Source organism: Eptatretus burgeri, chromosome 6 (genome assembly GCF_056783735.1).
Source record: "Eptatretus burgeri isolate ZD-2024b chromosome 6, Ebu_testis_v1, whole genome shotgun sequence".
Classification (NCBI taxonomy): domain Eukaryota; kingdom Metazoa; phylum Chordata; class Myxini; order Myxiniformes; family Myxinidae; genus Eptatretus; species Eptatretus burgeri.
The window spans coordinates 63,002,123-63,024,686 of NC_140966.1; the positions used below are offsets into that span (position 1 = coordinate 63,002,123).

Below are 22,564 nucleotides of genomic sequence, written 5' to 3' on the forward strand. Positions count from 1 at the left end.
GATAGATAGATAGATACTGTAAATACATTTTTGAGGCACCAAAATTAAATGTTGAAATTCTTCTTGGGGATGATAACTATTAGGGATTTCAAATTTATGATTATCATTATCAGTTATCTGAGGTTCACAAAAGAGCTTGTACATGCATCACAAGGACATGACAAAGCATCAGTGAGTGCACTCTTCTGAATTGCAAAGACCCAAGGAAATCAGTAAACAATGGACAAAAGGGCTGACATTCAAGGTATGCACACACACACACACTTCTAAGCCGTATATTCTGGGTTCAAATCTCGACCCAGCTATAAACTTTCACCCTAGTGTTTCGCAGACAATCCGAGGCATCAACGTGTTCCTCAGATAGACGTTACACTGGACGTCCCGTCTGCAAGCATTAGTTGGTGGATATTAAAGATCCCACGGTGTCCCTTCCAAAGAGTAGGTGAGTTGAACGCCAACACCCTGAACAAATTCCGAATTCCTGCTCCAACCTACAGAGGACTCTGCATCAGTGGCACAGCTATACTTCCAGCAGATGATGCAACTCAGTCATGTGATGCATACAAAAGAATGAGACAAATAAAATGATATAGGAGACATTTCCCATTTCACAGCCATCAGATGTGAACTTGCTTCATTCCTGCAAAACTGGGTTTTAACAGTCAAATAATTTGGTGTCCACCTGTTATAACAGTTGGTTTTATATTGTCAAACATTAGTGTTCACTGCTGTCCATGGGTGTTCACTGCCATCCACAAGTCTTTGGACAATGGTTTTCATTATTAGTTTGCATTTCTAATTGGGCCTTATGGTTTGTTTGTCCTTTGTATTCTGCCCTCAGTTTTTCTTCTCCCCCCCAAAAAATCTGTTTGTTTAAACAATGTAAATGTCTATTGTCCACCCCTCAGATCCTCATGTATTCAATTGTGTTTATCATCAATATTAATAATTCATGTTCCACATCATTAGTTAATTCCCTCACCTCAATCTTCCCTTTCGATTTCTTCTCATACCCAGACATATAAATCTTCAGTATTAAAAATAGGGGCAATACCCCTGGGCACTCACCTGGTAGAATAACGATACTGAGGAGGAAGTCAACGTTGGATGGAATCAGAAAAACATGTACCAATGAACAAACGTTGTAGCAAATACCTATTTTGGGGGGCAACCCCCCAAAAACACCGCGAGACCTCGATCTTTTAAATAGTGTGAACAAACTTTGGAACATCATGGGTGATGAAGGTTGTGGTCAAGTTTCATAGAAATTGCCGGTGTAGTTTCTGAGAAGAAAGCAAATACCTATGTCGGTGGACAATCCCCCGAAGAACCCCTTTGGGCCCGACTTTTTTTAATGCCATGAACAAACTTTGGTACATCATGGGTGGTGAAGGTTGTGATCAAGTTTCATTGAAATCGAGTGTGTAGTTTCAGAGAAGAAGTTGCAAGTGTCTGTGGATGGACTGATGACCTGCCTTTCCATAAGCTCCTCGAAACGACATTCCAGGTGAGCTAAAAATCAAAACAATTATTTTTTTAAAGTCAATTCTTCATTTTACAAATGCATCTCTTCATTTTTCTCTCCCTTCATTCCTCCCTCTCTCCATTTCCTTCCTCATCTTTCCTGCGCAGACAGTTTGTTTTTCTTCCTTTCATCTCTTCAATTCTCTCATATCTCGCTGTTTATTGCTTCCCTCATCTCCCTCCTCCAACCTCGATCATTCTGCCCACTCCAGTTTTACCGACTCTCTTCCTGGCTAGCAAGTAGGTAGGTACAGTGTAGATACATTGTCAACTTCCTGAAAACATCCAACAACCAGAGTTTTCACCCAAACAGTTGTACGTGTGGCTGAACTGCCAATTAAAGCATCTGATAATGGAACCAACTTGTTGCACAAACAGATGCAGGATTTTGGGGATCTTGGAAGACAGAGAGAGACAGAGAGAGACAGAGACAGAGACAGAGAGAGAGAGAGAGAGAGAGAGAGAGAGAGAGAGAGAGAGAGAGAGAGAGAGAGAGAGAGAGAGAGAGAGAGAGACGGAAAGAGCAGTGGAGAGGCTGTGAAAACCGAGACTTACAGACCTTGTGTTTCAGCATCATTGTGGGACATGCCAATGATGTTGACAGCTTTAGAGATTCTGCAAAATGCAGGAGATACAGATGAGATGATTTGGCACCAGCCCATCAGGGAGAGCAGAGCTTCAAAGAGCTATAGACAAAACTTTGTAGGCTGTGAGCAGTGTGTTGATTTTTCAAGGAATGACTTGGAATGACGGAGGACATGCAACCTGTTGCTGGCTTTGGACACCAGCTTTGCTGCATGGTGAGCCCACAAGTCGTCGTGCTGAACGTGGATAGATTATATGGATTAATTTGACGGTCCTTATGGAGTAACAGGGTTAACCTGAGATTTGTTTGTCAGTGAAGGAAATCAAAAGCCTTGTATTAAGGCGGCTTTGTATGCTGCAGGCAGTGAACTTGGCAAGCCGATTAGGGTGACAGACTGTGGTGAATATCCATGATAAGTTCAGGTGGTGATCCGATCCTCGTTTGAGATTTAGGGCCCCAAACCATTGGAGAGGGAGAGACATCAGTATGTTCAGAGTTAGTGACCAGGACAGAATCCAAACTCATGTTCAGTTGATCAGGCTGTTTGTAAATAGAAATGAGTTGACATGAGCTACAATAATGGATTGCATAATTTGGTGAGAATTGGAAGCAAGCTTACTGGTCTGCAGTTATCATCTGTTTTTCACCTTTCTTGTGCATGTGAGTGATCATTGCTGACTTCCACACAGATGGGAGGTGGTTAAGGCAGGACTGGTTGAAGAGCACATAGAGAGCACGATTTGAGAACACGGGCAATGAGGGTATCTCGATCAATTGCCGGAGCAGGGTCAGGGCCAAACACAACTTTTACCTTCCCAATGAAGAAGGCTGTCAATATGATTGAGTTAAGTGGGGACAGGGCTGGATATGTTGGGACATGAGATTCTTTTAAAAGTTTATGTTTCATTAGCCATTCCCACCAAAGGCTCTCATTTCTTTCAAATATTGGGATTTGTAGATTTTGCAGGTCGGAAACAAACGGCTGAGAGGCTGTTCCCATGATTCTGCAATCCCCATTCTTGTGCTGCGGTACATACATTTGTTGCTCTCCCACTTTACCAAAGTTTGGACGCTGATACAGTGCTCTGTTGCTCTGCTCTATGAGACTCATACCTAAAAATCATGCAGATGTGAGATACCAGCTCCATGAGCTATTGGTTCAAATTGGAATGCCAAACATTCCAAGCCGTAGTTATGTGAGCCAATATCGATTTGAATGGGTTGGGGTCTGGCGATACATTGATATACTGGTAATGGAATTCTGAACATACTGATACACAGGAAAAAAAATCCATATGATAAAAAAAAAACAACCCGGTATGTCACCAACAAATCGAAAAAAGGTGTTTGCAATATTTAATACCACACATGATTTTAAAAGCTTTGATGCACTCGGCGTCTCAACTAAACATGGAAGAGGAACAGCAGGACGTTTGATATCAAGACATATCAGAAATGAGTGCAGTTCGTGTTAACATTTAAACATCAGCATCCGAGCACCTTGCAAGCAATCGTGTTTTTCTTTACACTCATGGCTGGTTTTAAAGCAATTGCCAATTGTTTATCATTTTATATGAATCGGGTGTGTTTTCGAAATCCTATGCCAATTAAGTGATCTGTGATAGCGATAACGGTATGAAAGCGATTTCGGTATGATCATACCGGTCGGTACAGCGTTCCGTGATACTAACACCCATACGGCGATAGTGATGGATCTCGATTCTCGACCTGTCGATTACCAATACTGATCGAGCTTTAAAACAAAATCATTTTTAATACAAGTTTAATCCTCCAAGTTCGGAACACGATCTTCACACGTGCGGCTGTGGCCAGAACAATGCAGCAATTGTCGGGTACCGCACCACGGAGCATCGCTCCCCCGAAACGCACAGGTACCGAAAACTATAACCTCAACTGCCTCCCTCCCTGGCTGCAAAAGTTATTTTTCTTCATTGGGGTTTCTTCTTTTTGTGTGTGTGTCTCTGAGTGTGCTGGCACCTGTCTGTTAAGTAAGCCTGTCGAAGATCTTTTATTGTTGTTACTGTGAATAATCTCACGTCAAGTCTGCACTGTATCTGCTTTAGTAAGTTGCTTGTATAATTGTCGCACCCCCCACACCCCTCTTCTCTTTCCCTGCATTACATTCCCGAGAAATCTTTGTTGTGCCAGATGCTTTTCCTCACTTGCTGTCAATAAATAATTGTTGTAGAAATGCTCCCAGCTCGCCTTTGTCTTTTCCCTCATTGGTCCAGCATGGTTCGAATCCAGGTTTAGCCGGGTCTTTATTCCCAACGGTCTGTTGCTTCCAGCCGGTACGTCCTTGGCAGTGTCGCTCGGCTGCATCCGATCCGTTAAGGTGATCCGATCCAGTAGAGTGATCCGGTTCAGACAAGGCGTACCGAGGGCGTGGTTCCCCGGTGGTTAAACCATGTGGTTAATTAGGTAACCTGATTCCATAAGCGGGGGGACCCTATGTCACGCGGTTGAGTTATTGGCGTCCACGGTCGGTTAAGCGACCCGCTGAGTCACAGATTTATCCGTGAGCGATGGCCTACAATTCCGGGGAGTCTGGTGGGAATTTATGTAGCTTTCCCCACCTAGTGGTCTTCTCACCTGACCCTGCAACAATATATAGTGTCCTAGTGTCCTCAGATGGCCTACTTTAGTATAGCACTTCCGGCAGACATGGTGCTTTAATCGGTTTTATTGCTGCCTATATCTCCCTCCTGGATTTTATTAAGCCTTGTTTGCGAAGCCGCGAACGCTTGCTTTTGTATATTAAAAAAAAACGATAACTTTAAAATGAACGTGTTGGCCGCTTGAAACTAGTGGAAGATTCCTCCTAGCGTTTTTAGGAAACCATTTGCGCCATAAACCCATTCCGTCGCGTAAATGAACACTTGCTGAGATAAATTACTTCTGCCTCAAGAGCAATTAGGCCACTTGAAGGCGGCAAATTGGGGTTTTCCTAATTATGTGCAATGCGCCCATATCCTGACCTGTTCACGAGTTCTTAGAACTTACCGAAAAGGGTAAGAACAGCGTTCCCGTCACATTTGGTCACAGAGATGTATACGATGGCAAAGATCTTTATTGTTAAATGCTCAGTCTTGTTTTTTTAAATTGTGCTGGGAGCCTTGGCAAATTAGAAATTCCTCAGGAATTGCAACATGCTTCGACAGAAACGGGTCATGGAGTAACAAGCTGTCTAGGAAGAATCATTAATGGTGGAAACATTCATAAACCAGCTGTTGGCACCCAGACACCTCTGCCTCCTCCCCACCCCCCTCCTTCTAGCTTGCTGTTCCTGTGACACTTCACACTTTTTGTATTTTTTGCATTTCACCGAGGATCTCAATGTTCAATGGTTCAAGTTATTATGGTATGATGGTTCGAACACCATAAAGAGACATTTATGACATCACAAAACCAGCAGATTTGACAACAAATCATGAACCAGTGTGAAGTCAATGGCACACCGTTGCAAATCCCCATGTTTCCCACCGAAAGGAAAGTTTAAAATGGCAAAAAGCTTCCACCAGGAATGACCCAATATCAAATTTTTAGTCAAACCCCAAATCCCTCCACAACAACCCGGGGCATGAAGCGGGGGTCAAATCCCCAACAAATGATGGCATATTTCAGCATCCACCAATGTTGATTGCATATACAAGATTCATTGAAACACGTTTAACTGGAGCGCATACTCCGCCAGCCAGGCTGAACAGTTTATGTTTTTTCTTACACGAACAGGCTGGATCTGATTCTGGACCTGAACCAAACTCTAATCAGCTTGTTCTTGTCACCCACCTACCCAACTCATCCACCAAGTTTTGTCATAATCCATCCACAACTTTTTGAAATACTACACCATGTTACATATCATTTTTAGCCCCATCTCTCAATGGTGAAAAATCACTAAAAAATATTTTTTAATTCTCATATCTGGATCCAGATCCTCACCAAAATCGAATTGATTCACCCTTGCCACACACCAAACCTGTCCACCAAATTTCATCCAAATTCGTATAAACTTTTTGAGATGTCCTACTCACAGACAGACAAACAAACTAGCCCGTAGGCGACATGGGTGGTCGCTATATAATTGCATACTAGTCATACAGTTTTTGATGGATCGGGCTGAAATGTGACAAAAAGGTTGATTATAGTGCGCATAAAAGCGTGGAAGCCCATTTTTGTTTTTCGAAAAAAAAAATATATATATATATATATATATATATATATATATATATATATATATATATATATATATATATATATATATATATATATATATATATATATATATATATATATATATATATAAATATTTTTCGGATTTTTTCAAATATTTCAAAGTCCTGTTACTAGGCAACGGTGGCGTCCATAGCAAGGGTGCTCAAAAGCATACAACGAGATCCTGGTATGAACCTACCAGTCAAGTTTCATCAAAATCAGTTGACTTCTCTGGCCTCCAGAGCTGTCCATTCCAAACAAACAGACAGATGGAAAACCTGAGAATAACGGTAGTCTGGCGACCACCCAAAATAAAAAAAAATAAAAAATAAAAATCACTCATGGAGTAATACTTGGCGAAATGGAACGGCACTCGGTGCAGCACATACCTCCACCAGGCTGAATAGTTTACACTTTGTATGCCACCGATAGGCAGGATCTGAATCCGGGCCTTAACCAAAAATCGAATCGGCTTGTTCTTGTCACCAAACCAATCATCAATCGAGTTTTGTCATAACTAGTCCACAACTTTTTGAGATGTCATGCAATACATAGTTTTTGGCCTCATTTCTCAAGGTTGAAGAATCACTTTGAAAATTCTCACCAAAACGGAATCGATTCGTCCTTGTCACACTCCCAAACTGCCCAAAAACTTTCTGCGGAATCCATCCATAACAGTTTGAGATATTGTGCTAGATATCGATTTTGGCCCAATCTCTTTATGGTGAGGAATGACTCAAAATTTTTTTTTAGATCCGTTTCCACATTTGGATCTTCACCAAAATCAAGTGTTGCTGTCCTTGGCCGGTCACCGACACACAAAATAAATTCAGAATGATAACTTGAAAACTGCGGCCAAAAATCATGTGACAAAGAGACAAACAAAATGACAAATGCTACACACCAATATACTTGGCAAAATATTTCAACAAGAAACAAAGAGCAGTGAAAACATAACCTCCGTCCACCTTCAGTGGCAGACGTAAAATATGCCTGCGTTTTGGTACATGACCTCTTGACCACACCCCAGGGGGGTGGGGCCAAACTTTCCCACACCTTCTTGTTCCCACACCTTCTTGCCACCGGTGATCATACTTATGTTTGGTGAATTTGTGCACAAGCATTTTGGAGGTGACAGATCAGTAATATTCTCCCCCCCTCCCTCTCCACGTTTTTCATTATCCCGCCCCCCGGAGGGAGGGGGCGAGATGTTGTAATCGTCCGGTTTGTTTGTTGGGTAGTCGATCTAGTGGAAAAAAAAATTCCCCAAATTTTTTTTTTTGAGATTTGTTCTACCCTTATTATCAGTATTTAAAATGGCGAATTCAGTTAACACAATGGCGATTTCGATGAAACTTGGTTGGAAGGTTCATACCATGACCTAGTTGTGTGCAAATGAGAACCGATGCTATGGACACCACCGTTGCCGAGCAACAGGACTTTGAAATTTTTGAAAAATCATAAAAAAAAATTTTCGAAAATCAAAAATCGGGCCACAAGCGACTTTGGGCAGTACATTCAGCCATATTGTCAAAAATTTCCATCCGAATCCTATGAAAACTGTCGGAGAAGATAAGACTTTGAATGAACCCTGGTCGAAAACAATAAAAAAGTGAAGTTCGTTATATCTCAGAAACTGAGTCAGATATACATGAAACTGGTATGGTAGGTTCATGGTATGTCCTAGTTATGTGTGAGAAAGAACCGTTGCTATGGACCCCTCTGTTGCTTTGCAACGGCCGAAAAACCTCTAAATGTGGGGGTATTTTTATGAAAAAACAATCTGCAGCCTTAACCCTTGAAGCTCGAATCATGAATTTTCTTGTGCTTAATCCTCAGGTCATTCCCCATCAAACGGGCCCATCGCATCAGGTTCTATTGGGGAGTCGACTACCCATGTCCGCCTACCGGCTTGTCTGTCTCTTTGGTCCAGTGCTCCGTTAATACAATGGCAATTTCAATGAAACTTGGTTGATAGGTTCATACCATGACCTAGTTGTGTGCAAATGAGAACCGTTGCCATGGACACCACCGTTGCCGAGCAATGGGACTTTGAAATTTTTGAAAAATCATAAAAAAATTATTTTTTCGAAAATCAAAAATCGGGCCACGAGCGACTGTGGGCAGTACATTCAGCCATATTGTCAAAAATTTCCAGCCGGATCCTATGAAAATTGTCGGAGAAGATTGACTGAATGAATCCTGGTCGAAAACAATAAAAAAACGAAGTTCGTTATATCTCAGAGACCATGAGTCAGATATACATGAAACTGGTATGGTAGGTTCATGGTATGTCCTAGTTATGTGTGAGAACTGTTGCTATGGACTCCTCCGTTGCCGAGCAACGGCCGAAAAACCTCTAAATGTGGGGGTATTTTAACAAAAAAAAAATCTGCAGCCTTAACCCTTGAAGCTAGAATCATGAATTTTCTTGTGCTTAATCCTCAGGTCATTCCCCATCGAACGGGCCCATCGCGTCAGGTTCTATTGGCTAGTCGATTACTCATGTCCGCCTACCAGCTTGTCTGTTTGTTTGTCTGTCTGTCTGTTAGCAACTTTACAGCAAAATGGCTTTAGCAAACACTATAAAATTTAATCCACAGGTGGGCAATGAACCTTGGACGACCCCATTAACTTTTGGGTCCAATTGGATCAAAGGTCAAGGTCACGAAAAGATCAAAATCGTTTTTCGCTCATAACTTCATCAAAAATGATCTGATTTACTTCAAACTAAGCTTACAGTGAACCTTATTCTATTTGCCACTTATAATCTTACCCATTCCTATCGTGAAAAATGCATATTTGTGAAGATCGGTGGGGTCCGAAGTTTTGGGGGTCATGGTCCTCGGTCAAAATTACAAATTTTCCATTGAAACTAAAACATGGTTACGAAAATACAATTTTACGGGAAAACGGCTGCCTCAAACACTGTCAAATTGTATCCACAGGTGGGTAAATGGACCTTGGACGACCCCATTAACTTTTGGGTCCAATTAGGTCAAAGGTCAAGGTCAGGTCACGAAAAGCTCAAAATCGTTTTTCACTCATAACTTCGTCAAAAATGGTTTAATTGACTTCAAACTAAGACTAAAATATTCCTTATAATCAACATTCAGGTTAAGGATGTATCAAATTTAAATTTGATCCCCAAAATAACTTTATGCTTTAAATGGGTGGGATTTGTTGTGCCTGGCACCACTTGTTATATATTAAAATCATTCACATTGGTTATAAGATTCGAGTCTTGGGAAAAAAAGTCATTTATTTTAATCAGACAAGGTGGTGTAATGCTTCGAGTGTCCTCTCCGTGTCTCGGTGGTGGGTGGGTCAAACACTGGCCAAGTCAGAGCAAAGATTAAATATACCATCATAGATGGGGAATCCCCCGCCATTGAAAAATAATTGAAATCAGATAAGTGGTTTTCCATTTATTACAAAAAAATATTTTTTTCAAGATGGCCACCCCAGCCGGCCATCTTGGATCCGGCCATGCCCAAAATCAATAGGGTTTTTCCTTTTCAGGTGGTGCATGTGTGACCCAAATTTCAAATCGATATAGCGAACAGTTTATGAGTTATCGCACTCACAGCTATAAATGTTGACGCCCAGCCAGCCGGACAGATGACGGACGACCCGGGTGACAACAATATCCCCCTTCCGCCACGCGACGGGGGATAAAAATGGTATGTGCTGCTTACTTGCTTGATTGACACTGCATTTAAAAGGATAGAACATGGAAAATTCCCACAGGTTGGTATCCATGGGGAGAAGGAAATTCCTCTTGAGAAAATGCCTTGCTGAGTGCAGTGAGAAATGCGGCGCCATTGTTGGGATGTCCCGAGTAACCGGAGTACCCCAGAGGTGATGGCACTTCCACCAAACTCAGTGGCTGTTTGACTCATCTCACAATCATGTATTTGTCTATGACCACAGCACCACTGCAGGCCTTAGATACTGTTATATAAATTCATTAAATAACAAACAGTACTTAGTCATTATAAATATGCAAAATGGTTAAAAGTTTCTTTCCAAATGTTAAACAAAATTTAGGAGTAATCCAAGGCTTGCAATAGTTACCTTTGAAGGCTTTAAGAATGGTACGCCCGTGCGTTATGCTTGCAAATATCATCACACGGGCAAACACACGTCTGTGGGAAACAGGAATCAAGATGAGACTTAATGCAAAACTTAATGGCATCAAGGTATGCAGCGCATCATGCATAATCGTTGAAGCGGGTGGCACCTGTCTGGTCCAGAAACATGGCGACGCCAAAGTAGACGGCGATGCAAGGGACGTTTAGACCAGGCGTCATGCCCAGATTTTGCTGGACCTTCACCCAAGGCCCAAAAAGCAATCGAATCATATTCAGTGAGACGAACAGAGACCTGCTCACCAAGAAGAAACAAAAGGACAGGAAAAAGTAATGAACGACACGCATGCACATAAATACAAGTAAACTTTGGCAGGGAGGTGGCCTTTTGTTCCATCATACCGGGACCATATCCAAACCCCACCATCCCCAACTGCTAAACTAAGTGCTAATTTCCAGCTCACACCAAGCAGGGAATTTGCCAAGGTATTGATACACTCACTTTGGCTTACTACTTATTCTTTATTCGTTTGCAGCACAAGGCTGTGGGTAGCATCATTGGCTGAGGGTGCAGCTGTGCCGCTGATACAAAGCTCTCTGCTGGTTAGAGCAGGAATTTGTAATTTGTTCATGGTGCCAGCGATAGCTCGCCTCCTCTTCATGAAGGACACCATGGCCACTTTAATGTCCACCAATGAATGCTGGCAGATTGAACATCAGTTTCACATCCATCTGAGAGACGGCACACACAGACGAATCACCCTACCTGTGAAACACCGGGATGGCAGTTTATAGCTGGGCGAAGATTCAAACCCAGGCTACACAGTTTAGAGGCGAGTCTGCATACCTCTCGGTCATCCTGTCAACCCAGCTTACTATTATCAACAGATAAAGTATGATAGTTTGCATCTACAAGCTTAATTTACACATGCGGATTTATTTCCCCACCTGAAGGACTACTACGACTACTTCAATGGCACCACTTATTCCCACCTTATCGTGGGGTCGACTGGGATAGTTTTTTTTTCTTTTCTTTGCACAAGCCTTTCACGAAAGGCTGACCAGACCTGAAGCTCAACTGAGAGCGACAGGAATTTGGAACGTAATGACGGTAATCGCAATAACCCTAACCGACGAGTCCCCAACTTAATATCTACCCGAGGGACACCGCACCCTGACCGTGAAGCACCGGCCTAAAAGTTAATAGGCGGACTAAGATAAGAACCCAGATGAGACAGCACAAAGGTAAGTGCAGACCTCTAGATCAGTGGTTCTTAAACTTTTTTGCACCCCCCCCCAACAAGCCGATCTCTAACCCAACGGCCCACCGCCCATGCCACACACACAACCCGTCACTTCACCGACTGAGATACTAAAAGGAGGGACATCCTCAGAGAGTGGGAAGCCCCAAAGCTAACTTTCAATAATAAGGGGAGGCAGGAGAAGGAGGGGAGATGGGAGTCCGGAGGGAGGGGAAGGGATGGGAGGAGAGACCCGGAGTTGCCCGGCAATGCCGAGAACCCGTTTGAAAAGAATAATGTTTATGCACATCTCCTTGAAACATGTATAATGCAACGATGGTTTTTTAATTCGCCCTAAACAAGGGTGAAAGCGACTCAACGTTTTTGTTTGGAAACAATACAACTGACAATATCCCCAAATCACTATCGCTAATGCATCCAGGTACCTGTGTAATTCCCATTTAAATGTATCCACCCCTTCCACTAAATTTACAGGGAGACCATTCCATGCATGAACCACTCTTCAACTGAAAGACCCCTGCCTAAAATAAAAAATAAGTAAACTGACCCAACTCTCATCCTCTTTACCCTCAGGCTGGTGGCTCCTGGTCCTAACTGTCCACTCTGTTGAAAAACTCCACTGCACCTATTTCGTCCACACCATTCATCGTCTTGAACATCTCAATCAGATCCCTTCACAATGACGCACTGTCCAATGTAAAAAAGTCTCGCCTCCTTCAACCGCTCCTCATAGCTTAGTCGAGCTAGCCTTGAAATAAATTGAGTTGCTCTCCGCTGAGCCCTCTCTATGGCAGCTATATCCTTCCTCAGACATGGTGACCGAAACTGTACACACTATTCTCGATAAGGCCTCACCAAAATTCCTCGACAGGGTTAACACCACCTTGTTTGATTAACAATTTATCCTCTGAAGAATACCATATAAAACACAGTTTTAAAGGACATATAATAAACACAGTTAGCACCATATAAAACACAGTTAGCTTCAACAATAGCTGCCTGTCACTGTGCTGTCTGCTTACCCCCTGTATCTATTACCACCCCCAGATCCTTCTCCTGTATGACACCATTTGGAAAGGTTATCATCATCATTCAACAGCAGTACCAATGTCGACCGACTGAGCCCAGTGAAATTTCGTCATATGCGTATTCATGCAGACCATCACAATCACACCTGCATCGATAAATCCATGAACCCCTATAACAACTCGTGCACTGCTTTCTCAACGTTTCAGGCTTATCGAGGGAAACTGTTCTTTTCCCGATTGCCATACCCTGGTAGGATGCATGAGGGCACCCACAACCCGATCAAAAACCTTTTCCAAAGGTGACAGTTAACCTTCTGCAAGTCGCTTCTCCATCACAGGGTGCTGCTGAAACAACTCAGGCAAGAATTAGTAATTTTGCAAGAGCATGAGCATACAATGGCCAACTATTTTCGAAGGGTACCATCAGAGCGACAGCATTCACAAGTGAATACTACCAGAGGGAACAGGCTGACTAAACGTTTCTGGAGGAAAAAGTGCTCGACGACGCAACACCCCGCATGTGAAGTACAAGGATCCACTTACAAGGTCAGGAATGTTGTCCAGAATAGATATCCCACAGAGAAGCTTGTAGATAGATGAAACAACTTAAAGTTAGTGATAAATAAAAGACAGCATTATGTTAATCTATCTACATTATGAGGGTCAAGTCACACAGATATTTGACCGTCACCCCCACTGCCCCCCAATCTAAAAAACACCTTTTGGTACGTTCTCCATTGACGTTTGCATCATTTTACACTTTGCAATAATATTGACATAAACCCTAATAAGAGATATATATATATATATACATACATATATATACATATATATACATATATATACATATATATACATATATATACATATATATACATATATATACATATATATATATATATATATATATATATATATATATATATACATACATACTTGGGATAATTGACCAATAATGATTAAACTTTCAAATCAGCTTTGAAACTTCATCCAGATCAGCAACAATAGTCAGTTATTTTCTCCACTTTACAAAGCCAGGATACATTTCAGATTTCCCCCAAATGCCCATGGCCATGTCTGTTCTCTGCTTAAAGAAATAAATATATATAGATTAACAATTAAACCCAGTTGTCATGGGAATTGGGATGGGCCAATGTGACCGTCACATGATGTAGGCCTGACCCGCGCAGAGCTGTGGGATGAAGATTTGGCAAAGACAAAGCAAGTAAAAACTGTGCCCGACAAGATGAAAGCTCCGAGCGTACGATACCACCTATTGAAATGGTTTGGAAGACGAGATGAAACTACACCTTTGCTACAATGGGTAAGCAATTCCAATGTTATGTGTTACTGTCTTTTTCTTTTTCTGTCATACTATCTGCCCGTTATAATGATCCAGTCTCTCCATACTTATTCTTGGTGCTCGAGATAATAGAAAAAAATAAAAATAATAATAACTAGAAAGCAATCAATGATTATACAGACCTTTGCCAGGACTTGTTTTACCTTAGAGACTCAGGTGATCTTCACATGTGGACATCGCAAAGTACCTATAATTGGATTTAACCATTGCATAAAGATTAGTTTCACAAACGGCAATGTAGGATCTGTTCCAACCACAGCAAACTGCAATCTTAAGAAAGGTGACTTCACAACTAATTATTAGTTCCTTTACGACTGAGCTTGTTCATGTCAAAAGGTGAAACGCAAGTTTCACCTTTTAAGGTGAAACTTGCGTTTCACCTTTTGCAACGCAAGGGTTTAAATGTAATTTTCTTTAGTCTCAAGCTTCCCTGACCATCCCGTGTGCAGAGTGGAAAAGATGCCGAGAGTGACGAAGCAGCTTCACGGAGCCCGAATGACGAAATTCTCAGCAAATCGAGTTTGGCGAAGCGCAATGTTCATCTGGAATGCACAGAATTTGAAGAGCGAATGGATTATGAAGTCCTGGAGCAGAGGGTCAACCCTTGGGTCAAGTACACCCTTTTCTGTGGCCACTTTTGGCTTGCGGCCCTCTCCCTTGCTGTGCTCACTTTTTCAGTGTGGGGGCTTGACCAGAAGTACACAGTCTCCGTTCCTCAGCTATCAATCTTGGCAGAAGACCCGCTACTGCTAATTCTTATTCTCTCATCTCTTGTGGCTGGGATGAGCGTAGCAGCGGCAACTGGAGCACTGCGAGAGCTTCCGAGATTCCTGCATTGCTTTACTGCTTCACTTCTGGCACTGATGTGTGTCGAGGTAAGATTCCCATACTGTTGTTTGCTCACAGAATGCAGACAATTAAAAGCAAATTATTTCACTCCCAACGTTATAATTTACTTGCTTACTTATGGAAATATCAAAATAATTAAAAAACCTTTTCCAGTTTCCAAGTCATCCTTTACCTGGTTAAACATTTTATCTTGTCAAATTCCTCAAATCAAATCTACCTTTACTCGTCTGTCCTATTGGTAGTGTAACATTCCAGAGGCTATTTAATTCCACTCTTCATTCCAGGGCTTCAAGAGGGCAGAGCATCACCAACTCGTCATCTTTTGCACTCCTCCTCACCACCAGGATATTTTCTACAACTATTAACCTTACCCTCCCTCTTCTTACAGGGTGCAGTCTCTACCCCTCCCCTTCCCCATCCACCTACTCTCTCCCTCTGCTCTTTTGCCTGTTCATTCGTTCCCTTGCTTGTTGCGTCTGCTTGGGTTGCCCTCTTAGCACCACGATGCATCCTGTCACCTTGCTTTTCCATGAGCCTCGATATTGTTTTGAAAAAGATATATAAAAGCTCATCTTCCCTGCTCCCCCTTTTCCCAAGGTTCTTGGTGTAGGTGTGGTGTTGGTGCTGGTGCTGGTTGGTCCAATGCAGGCAGGGCTGAAAGCTGGCCTTCTCCATGCTCTGTTGCGCTACCATGAAGACACAGACACTCGGTTTCTGCTCAATGAACTGCAAGGAGGCCTTGCGTGCTGCGGAGTCAATAGCTACCAGGACTGGAAAGTAGACTTGTAAGTAACATTATTACCGGACAAATGATTGTAATGTAGCAGGATGATACAGAAACAATATTCTTTGTAAATTTTTTGTTCTTTGTAAATCTCATAAACAGAATTCTCAATAATCTTGCAACCAATATTTTCTATCTCTTCCACACCACCCCTTTTTCCTCTCCCAAATAAACCTGTATTTAATCCCCAAAACAGGTATTACAACTGCAGCTCTCCAGGAGTGCAGGCCTGTGGAGTTCCAGCATCGTGCTGCCTGCCAAAATACCGTTCAATCCCCAACTCTCAATGCGGTTTTGGTGTCCTGAGTCTTGACCCATTTTCTGCAGCTGAACAGGTGCATACGGCAGGCTGTGCGGCCCGTTTGCTCGGCTGGCTTGAACAGCATGCAGTCGAGTTGGCAATAGCTGCCGTTGCCTTATTGTCAGCTCAGGCCTTGATGTTAAGTTTGGCCAACAAGCTTTGCCAACAGATCCTGATGATACGTGCTCGGTGGGAGACGGTGGAAGACAAGTTGCTTTCTTCAGTCAATCAAGATTCAGAACTTTCAGGAAGATTAACAGGGAGAAATTTAAGCAGGTGAAAAGTGCAAGAAGAATTAATAAAATATATGCAGAAGAGGGTGAAATTACTAATGATGACTTGTTGACAGACAAAGAGATGGATAGTGTGAAGAATTAACAAACATACCTGTGGCCCATCAAGTCGATGGTGCTGAGTGAGGGCAAAAGCAACTGCTTTGTTTGACAGGCGGATGTAGTTAGCGGCAGAGGCAAGTGATGAGAGAAGGCGAAAAAACTTCCGCTTGCGACATCCATCTTCAACATCCGGAACCTCCATGTCTGATCTTGATTCGGAATCGGGGTTCATAGGAAAGTACAAATCCTGAAATGAAAAACGATTGGGGAACAAAACGTGAAACAAGTAGACAGTCTAGTCGCATCCAAATTTGCGACATCCTCACGTGACGCTAGAACGCACCTGGATTTCGTAGAGCAGCCCATGGTAGTGAGTCAAAAGGTGGGCATCTACAGCTTTGATGACCATTCTGAAATGCTCCTTCTCACTCTGTTGCAGCTCCTAAGTGGAGAAAAATCAAGCATACATTTTCCATTAATAAATTAAAATGGAAAGCTGTCCAGTTAAATAACATTACGATTTTGGCCTTCAGTGTTGCTTGTGCAGTACAACCCACAGTGTAGTTGTAAACTTTAGATGGGTTCAAAACATTTTAATTTTTTTTGCAGATTCCCACCCATTGGGGAGTACAATTGTTTTACGATTTTGATTTAATTAAGCATCACTGTTCCAACATAATTCCCATATTTAACAAGATTTACCCGTTTGGCATTCCCATCTGAGCATGAAAGATCATCTCTTCTTTCCTCATGAACCCAACCCTCTTCTTGCAGGTTACAATGTTTCCTCCTCCCCTTAATCTGCTCCTCATACTCCTACTAAAATAGAATCCCAAGTTCAAGTCCCATATGCTATGTTTATTTGTTAATCATCTATCTACTATATATATTTTTTAAAATAATAATTATAAATGTAAAGAGGTGAAAATTAAATAACCCCTGAGGAAATGCATTTACAGTCTAATCTAGGAGACTTAAATAATTCCAAGACTGTTCTTGTGTATGGCAGGTAATGCAATCATTGCAGTCAAGGCCAATATTGGCTGCGAGAAACAAGCACTGCAATTGTGCACCCACCGATGAAGCTGTGCTTATACTGTTACAATATATCGTGCTCTGGAATAATACATTACATGACATTACAAAACCTTTTCAATCAGCTGTGTAAGCTTGTGGTAGTTCAGTGGGATGGCACGCTCCTCGTACTCAGCCTGCGCCTCGGTCCACAACTCATTTTTGCTCCTTCGGCGCGTCCGGAACTCTGCAACTGTGTTCATCAAATCCTTGATGCTTTCATTGTCCCTCTCATCCCGACCGTGTATGGTCTCCTGGGTACCATTTCCCTCATCCCGCTGTGGTGTTGTCAATCTCATAATTTGTGAAGTGCCTGGCATAGGATTCCACACAACGTTAGTCCGTGACCCTGCAATCTTGGCAAGATCACTCATGGTGCTACCGACATGCTTCCAACAGGGGCAGGCTAGTCGGGTGATGCCGGAGTGGGAAAGGAGCCACAGAAACCGAATAGCAGCATGGCAGGATGGATTTGCTGCCACGAGAGATCTGTAAGGGTTCAGGTTGGAAAAGGGATTAAAAAAAAGTTAATGAATGCCGAGTGCCATTCCAATTAAACACGTTTTAATGAATCTTTGAACATGGAATCAACATTGGGATGCATGAAATAGTCATGATTTTTTTGGGATTCGACCCCCACTACATGCAAACTTAGGGTCACAGGGATGAAAACAGAAGATTTGTTCCGAATAATGGACGGATTCTGACGAAACTTGCTAGACAGATTGGGTGTGTGACAAGGAACAATTATTTCGACTTTGGTGACGATCTGGATCAGGATCCGGATCTGATAATTTTTTTTAATTCACAAGTGATTCTTGTAACCTCAGATGGGAAATAGAAGGCTAAACCCTGCTTTAGCAGGGAAAATGGCCTTAAATGCTTCTTCTTGTTGTGTCCAAGTGATTCTTCACCATCGAGAAATGGGGCCAAAACAAAATGTAACACGACATCTCAAAAAATTATCGATGCATTCGGGACAAAACTTGGTGGATGAGTTGGGTTGGTGACAAGAACAAGCCGATTCGATTTTGCTTCAGGTCCTGATCCAGATCCGGCCTATCAGCCTGGCGGAGGTATGTGCTCCACAGAGTGCCATTCTAGTCTTTAAAATAAAATAATCTGTATTTTATTTATTTATTTGGGAACGATCAAGTTGTCTTATCTATTCATCTATATAACCTCCGCCAGTCGGTCGGTCGGTCTGTCCAGTCTGGGAGGGCCTTCAAAATCAAATTGCCACCATTTTGTTTGCTCCGTACAGGCTCTTTTGTAAGGCGTGCACATTCTTACATTCTCACAGGTTTATCTCAACTCTAATCCGAAAACTGATTTCATTTTTCATGGTCGCTAAGATGGTTTAAGACTCAGTTGCAAAAAGGCGAAGAAAAATTGGACGAAAATTGACGTTTTTAGACAAAAAGGCATTTGTGATTAAATTAAGGCCTGCAGTATAAAATACAGACTCCCTCACAGAATTATCTTAACTCTCATTCACCATCCGATTTCATTTTTTCATAGTGGCAACGATGGTTGAAGACTCAGTTGCAGCAAAAGGTGAGAAAAATCGGACGAATATTGACATTTTTCGACAAAAATGCATTTCAAGAGCCGTTTTAAATGTATCTGGTCAGATGTGCTGTGGGGAGGGGAGGTAGTGAGGGGGGAAAGGAGAGGTGGGAGGGGGTGCAGAAGAGTGAGGGTATGGCTCCCTGCTTGGGAAAACTGAAGTTAGGGATTGTACTGTGGTCTCATGATATTATTTTCATGTTCCCAGGGTATATACTTTTTTATTTATATATATATATATATATATATATATATATATATATATATATATATATATATATATATATATATATATATGTATGTATGTATGTATGTATGTATGTATGTATGTATGTATGTATGTATGTATGTATGTATGTATGTATGTATGTATGTATGTATGTATGTATGTATATATATATATATATATATATATATATATATATATATATATATATATATATATATCCTGGTGTTGGCGTAGTGGTTCTGGTAGCGGCTTGGGATCCAAAAAGTCCTGAGTTCAAGCCCCGTTGGCCACTTGAATTAATACACACCAGGAGGTTGACTCAGCCTGTCATCCTTCCGAGGTCGGCGAAGTGAGTACCAGTGTACTGGGCCCGGTGTATGCCCCGGTTAAAATTGGTGCACCATATCCCTGTGTCGTAAGAGACTACCAGGGTTGCGTCAGGAAGGGCATCCGGCGTAAAACCTGTGCCAAATCACAATGCGTATCATACGAATGATCCGCTGTGGCGACCCCTAATGGGAGGAGGAGGGAGGAGGAGGAGAAGGAGAAGGAGGAGAAGAAGTGTAGCGGGCCTGCGGGGGCAGGGCATGATGGGGAGGAGTGGTCGGCGTGATCACGTGTGTGTGAGGGATATAGGAGTGCGCGCCGCCTGAGGCATTGTAGTGGTTGCCGTAGTTGCTGTGGCTTGTAGAGTGCATTGAGTACGTAATAAAGGGGAGTTACGGGCAACGTACGCTCACACTCCCGCTCGTGCAACAAAGCCGGGTTCGACTCTTCCTCCGCTCGTGTCTGCCTTCGAAGCACCACGAAGAAGAAGAAGAAGAATAAGAAGCACCACGAAGAAGAAGAAGAAGAAGAAGAAGAATAAGAAGCACCACGAAGAAGAAGAAGAAGAAGAAGAAGCACCACGAAGAAGAAGAAGAAGCACCACGAAGAAGAAGAAGAAGAAGAAGCACCACGAAGAAGAAGAAGAAGAAGAAGCACCACGAAGAAGAAGCACCACGAAGAAGAAGAAGAAGAAGAAGCACCACGAAGAATAAGAAGAAGAAGAAGAAGAAGCACCACGAAGAATAAGAAGAAGAAGAAGAAGAAGCACCACGAAGAAGAAGAAGAAGAAGAAGAAGCACCACGAAGAAGAAGAAGAAGAAGAAGAAGCACCACGAAGAAGAAGAAGAAGAAGAAGCACCACGAAGAAGAAGAAGAAGAAGAAGCACCACGAAGAAGAAGAAGAAGAAGCACCACGAAGAAGAAGAAGAAGAAGCACCACGAAGAAGAAGAAGAAGAAGCACCACGAAGAAGAAGAAGAAGAAGAAGAAGAAGATATACATACATACATACACGTTAATAACGTTTGGTTTTAAGGATATATTAATTTGTGAAGTGTATTTGATGCTTTGAAGTTTAAATTAAAAAATAATGACAGCATTCAGTCTCCCCCCTCTCAAGTCAAGTCAATTACATCAAGGCAGAAGTAAGTCACTCCAAACCCTCTCCCATCCTTCGCCTCTCTCCCCCCTCCCTCCTCCCCCCCGCCCCCTTCCCTCTCGTGCATGAAGCATCAGATATGAAGTGGGTAAATCCAAATGTCATACATATCTATGCCCGTGGGTTTTCCATGTGTGCCCCACAAGTATAAATTTAATAAACAGAAAAAAAAATTCCTGCGTGGGGCTTGTGTGAAGAAATTGACAACCTGGGACTCAAACCCAAACACCTCATCGCTTAAGTAGTGACAGCCCACTGAGCTATTGAATCTTTAAGATATCCTCAGAAATCTCTCACATCAACACTGCAAGCTTTACACTGGCTGACATCTTATGTGCCTGCTCGGCCGTGCCGTGAAGGTGTATTAGAGATAAACCTTATCCGAGTATATACACAATAAGCCAATGCAGTCTGTCCCACCGAGACATGGAAAACGCTCCTCAGAGAGAAAAATTCTTGCATAAAAGTTGCTTCAAATTAATCCAAACCTGCAGAAAAATTGTCATTTCTTTCAATCAGACAAAAAATAAACAAACAAAATAGAAGGGCACTCGGTGGAGCACAAACCTCCACCACATAATGCCTAATCCACGAGAACATATCGGGCCCAATACATTTTTGAAATATCATGCTATACAGTACTATCTCGTTTTTGAGCCCTCTCAATGGTGAAGAATCACTTTACACATTCTCGTAGTCGGATCCGGATCCGGATGTTCACCAAAATCGAAGCAGTTCGTCCTCGTCACACACCCAACCTGTCCACAAAATTTCATCCAGCTCAGCAAACAACTTTGAGATTTCCTGTAAACAAACAGACAGGTGAAAAATTAACCTACTTCACCTCCGATGGCAGAGGTAATAATAAGTGAACCTGAGCAGTGTACAAGGCCAACCGCTGCTTCGATTGCTCCTAATATATTTTTTCCGTTTAAATATATGCCACAATATCTTTGCTGTTAAGAAATATGATTTTGGAATTTGAAACGACTCCACACATCTATCTATAAAATAATACACCGGTGGCAGAGGTAATAAGTGAACCTGAGCAGTGCACAAGGCCAACCGCTGCTTCGATTGCTCCTAATATATATTTTTTCCGTTTCAATATATGCCACAATATCTTTGCTGTTAAGAAATATGATGATTTTGGAATTTGAAACGACTCTACACATCTATCTATATAATAATACACTGATTTCGTCAATCTGTTTGTGTGTAACATTTCTTCCACCCAATAAAGGCATCATTTGGCCACCCTGTTGGTCTTATGTGAAGTCAAAGACATATTTGGAGCAGTCATATTCACAAATGTCATGCTCTCCCAATAACCTTTCCCTTCAGTGTAAAATGACCAGTGGGACTGTGAAAATGATCATCAAATATCGAAAGGTTGGAGTGGATAGTGTCATGGGCTTTTGTAATGATATAGGCCTCATGGTTCAGGCCTTTGGTAAAAAGTGAAATTGGAATCTATCAGAGCTTTATCACCATGATCAAGAGATTATGTGTATGTATATATATATATATATATATATATATATATATATATATATATATATATATATATATATATATATATATATATATATATATATATATATATATATACATATATATACATATTACCTAATTAATCACGTGATTTAATTACCGGGGAACACGCCCTCAGTACACCTTGTCCGAACCGGATCACTTCTCTGGATCGGATGCAGCCGAGCAACACTGCCAAGGATGTACCAGCTAAAAGGAACAGATCATTGGGAACAAAGTGCTGGCTAAGTTAGGATATGGACCATGCTGGATCAATGAAAGAAAAGACGAAAATGACCTGGGAACATTTCCACA

At 42.0% G+C, this 22,564-nt stretch overlaps 2 protein-coding genes across 4 annotated transcripts in view; one reads left to right on the top strand and one right to left on the bottom strand.

Annotated features, from left to right (window-relative positions):
• LOC147024934 (UPF0764 protein C16orf89 homolog) overlaps window positions 1-16,412 on the top strand; it is a 61,721-nt gene extending 45,309 nt beyond the window's left edge. For both annotated transcript variants that reach the window (XM_085885356.1, XM_085885355.1), the window contains 4 exons: window positions 13,918-14,051; window positions 14,540-14,965; window positions 15,537-15,724; window positions 15,920-16,412. In XM_085885356.1, the coding sequence (XP_085741482.1) occupies window positions 13,918-14,051; window positions 14,540-14,965; window positions 15,537-15,724; window positions 15,920-16,304 (1,133 nt within the window). In that variant the 3' untranslated portion in view covers window positions 16,305-16,412. The remainder of the gene's footprint in view (window positions 1-13,917; window positions 14,052-14,539; window positions 14,966-15,536; window positions 15,725-15,919) is intronic.
• The window catches only part of TMEM143 (transmembrane protein 143), a 52,327-nt gene that overhangs the window by 15,254 nt on the left and 14,509 nt on the right, over window positions 1-22,564 (bottom strand). For both annotated transcript variants that reach the window (XM_085885361.1, XM_085885360.1), the window contains exons 2-6: window positions 17,508-17,922; window positions 16,703-16,801; window positions 16,412-16,606; window positions 10,590-10,732; window positions 10,424-10,494 (exon numbers count right to left, since the gene is read on the bottom strand). In XM_085885361.1, the coding sequence (XP_085741487.1) occupies window positions 10,424-10,494; window positions 10,590-10,732; window positions 16,412-16,606; window positions 16,703-16,801; window positions 17,508-17,922 (923 nt within the window). The remainder of the gene's footprint in view (window positions 1-10,423; window positions 10,495-10,589; window positions 10,733-16,411; window positions 16,607-16,702; window positions 16,802-17,507; window positions 17,923-22,564) is intronic.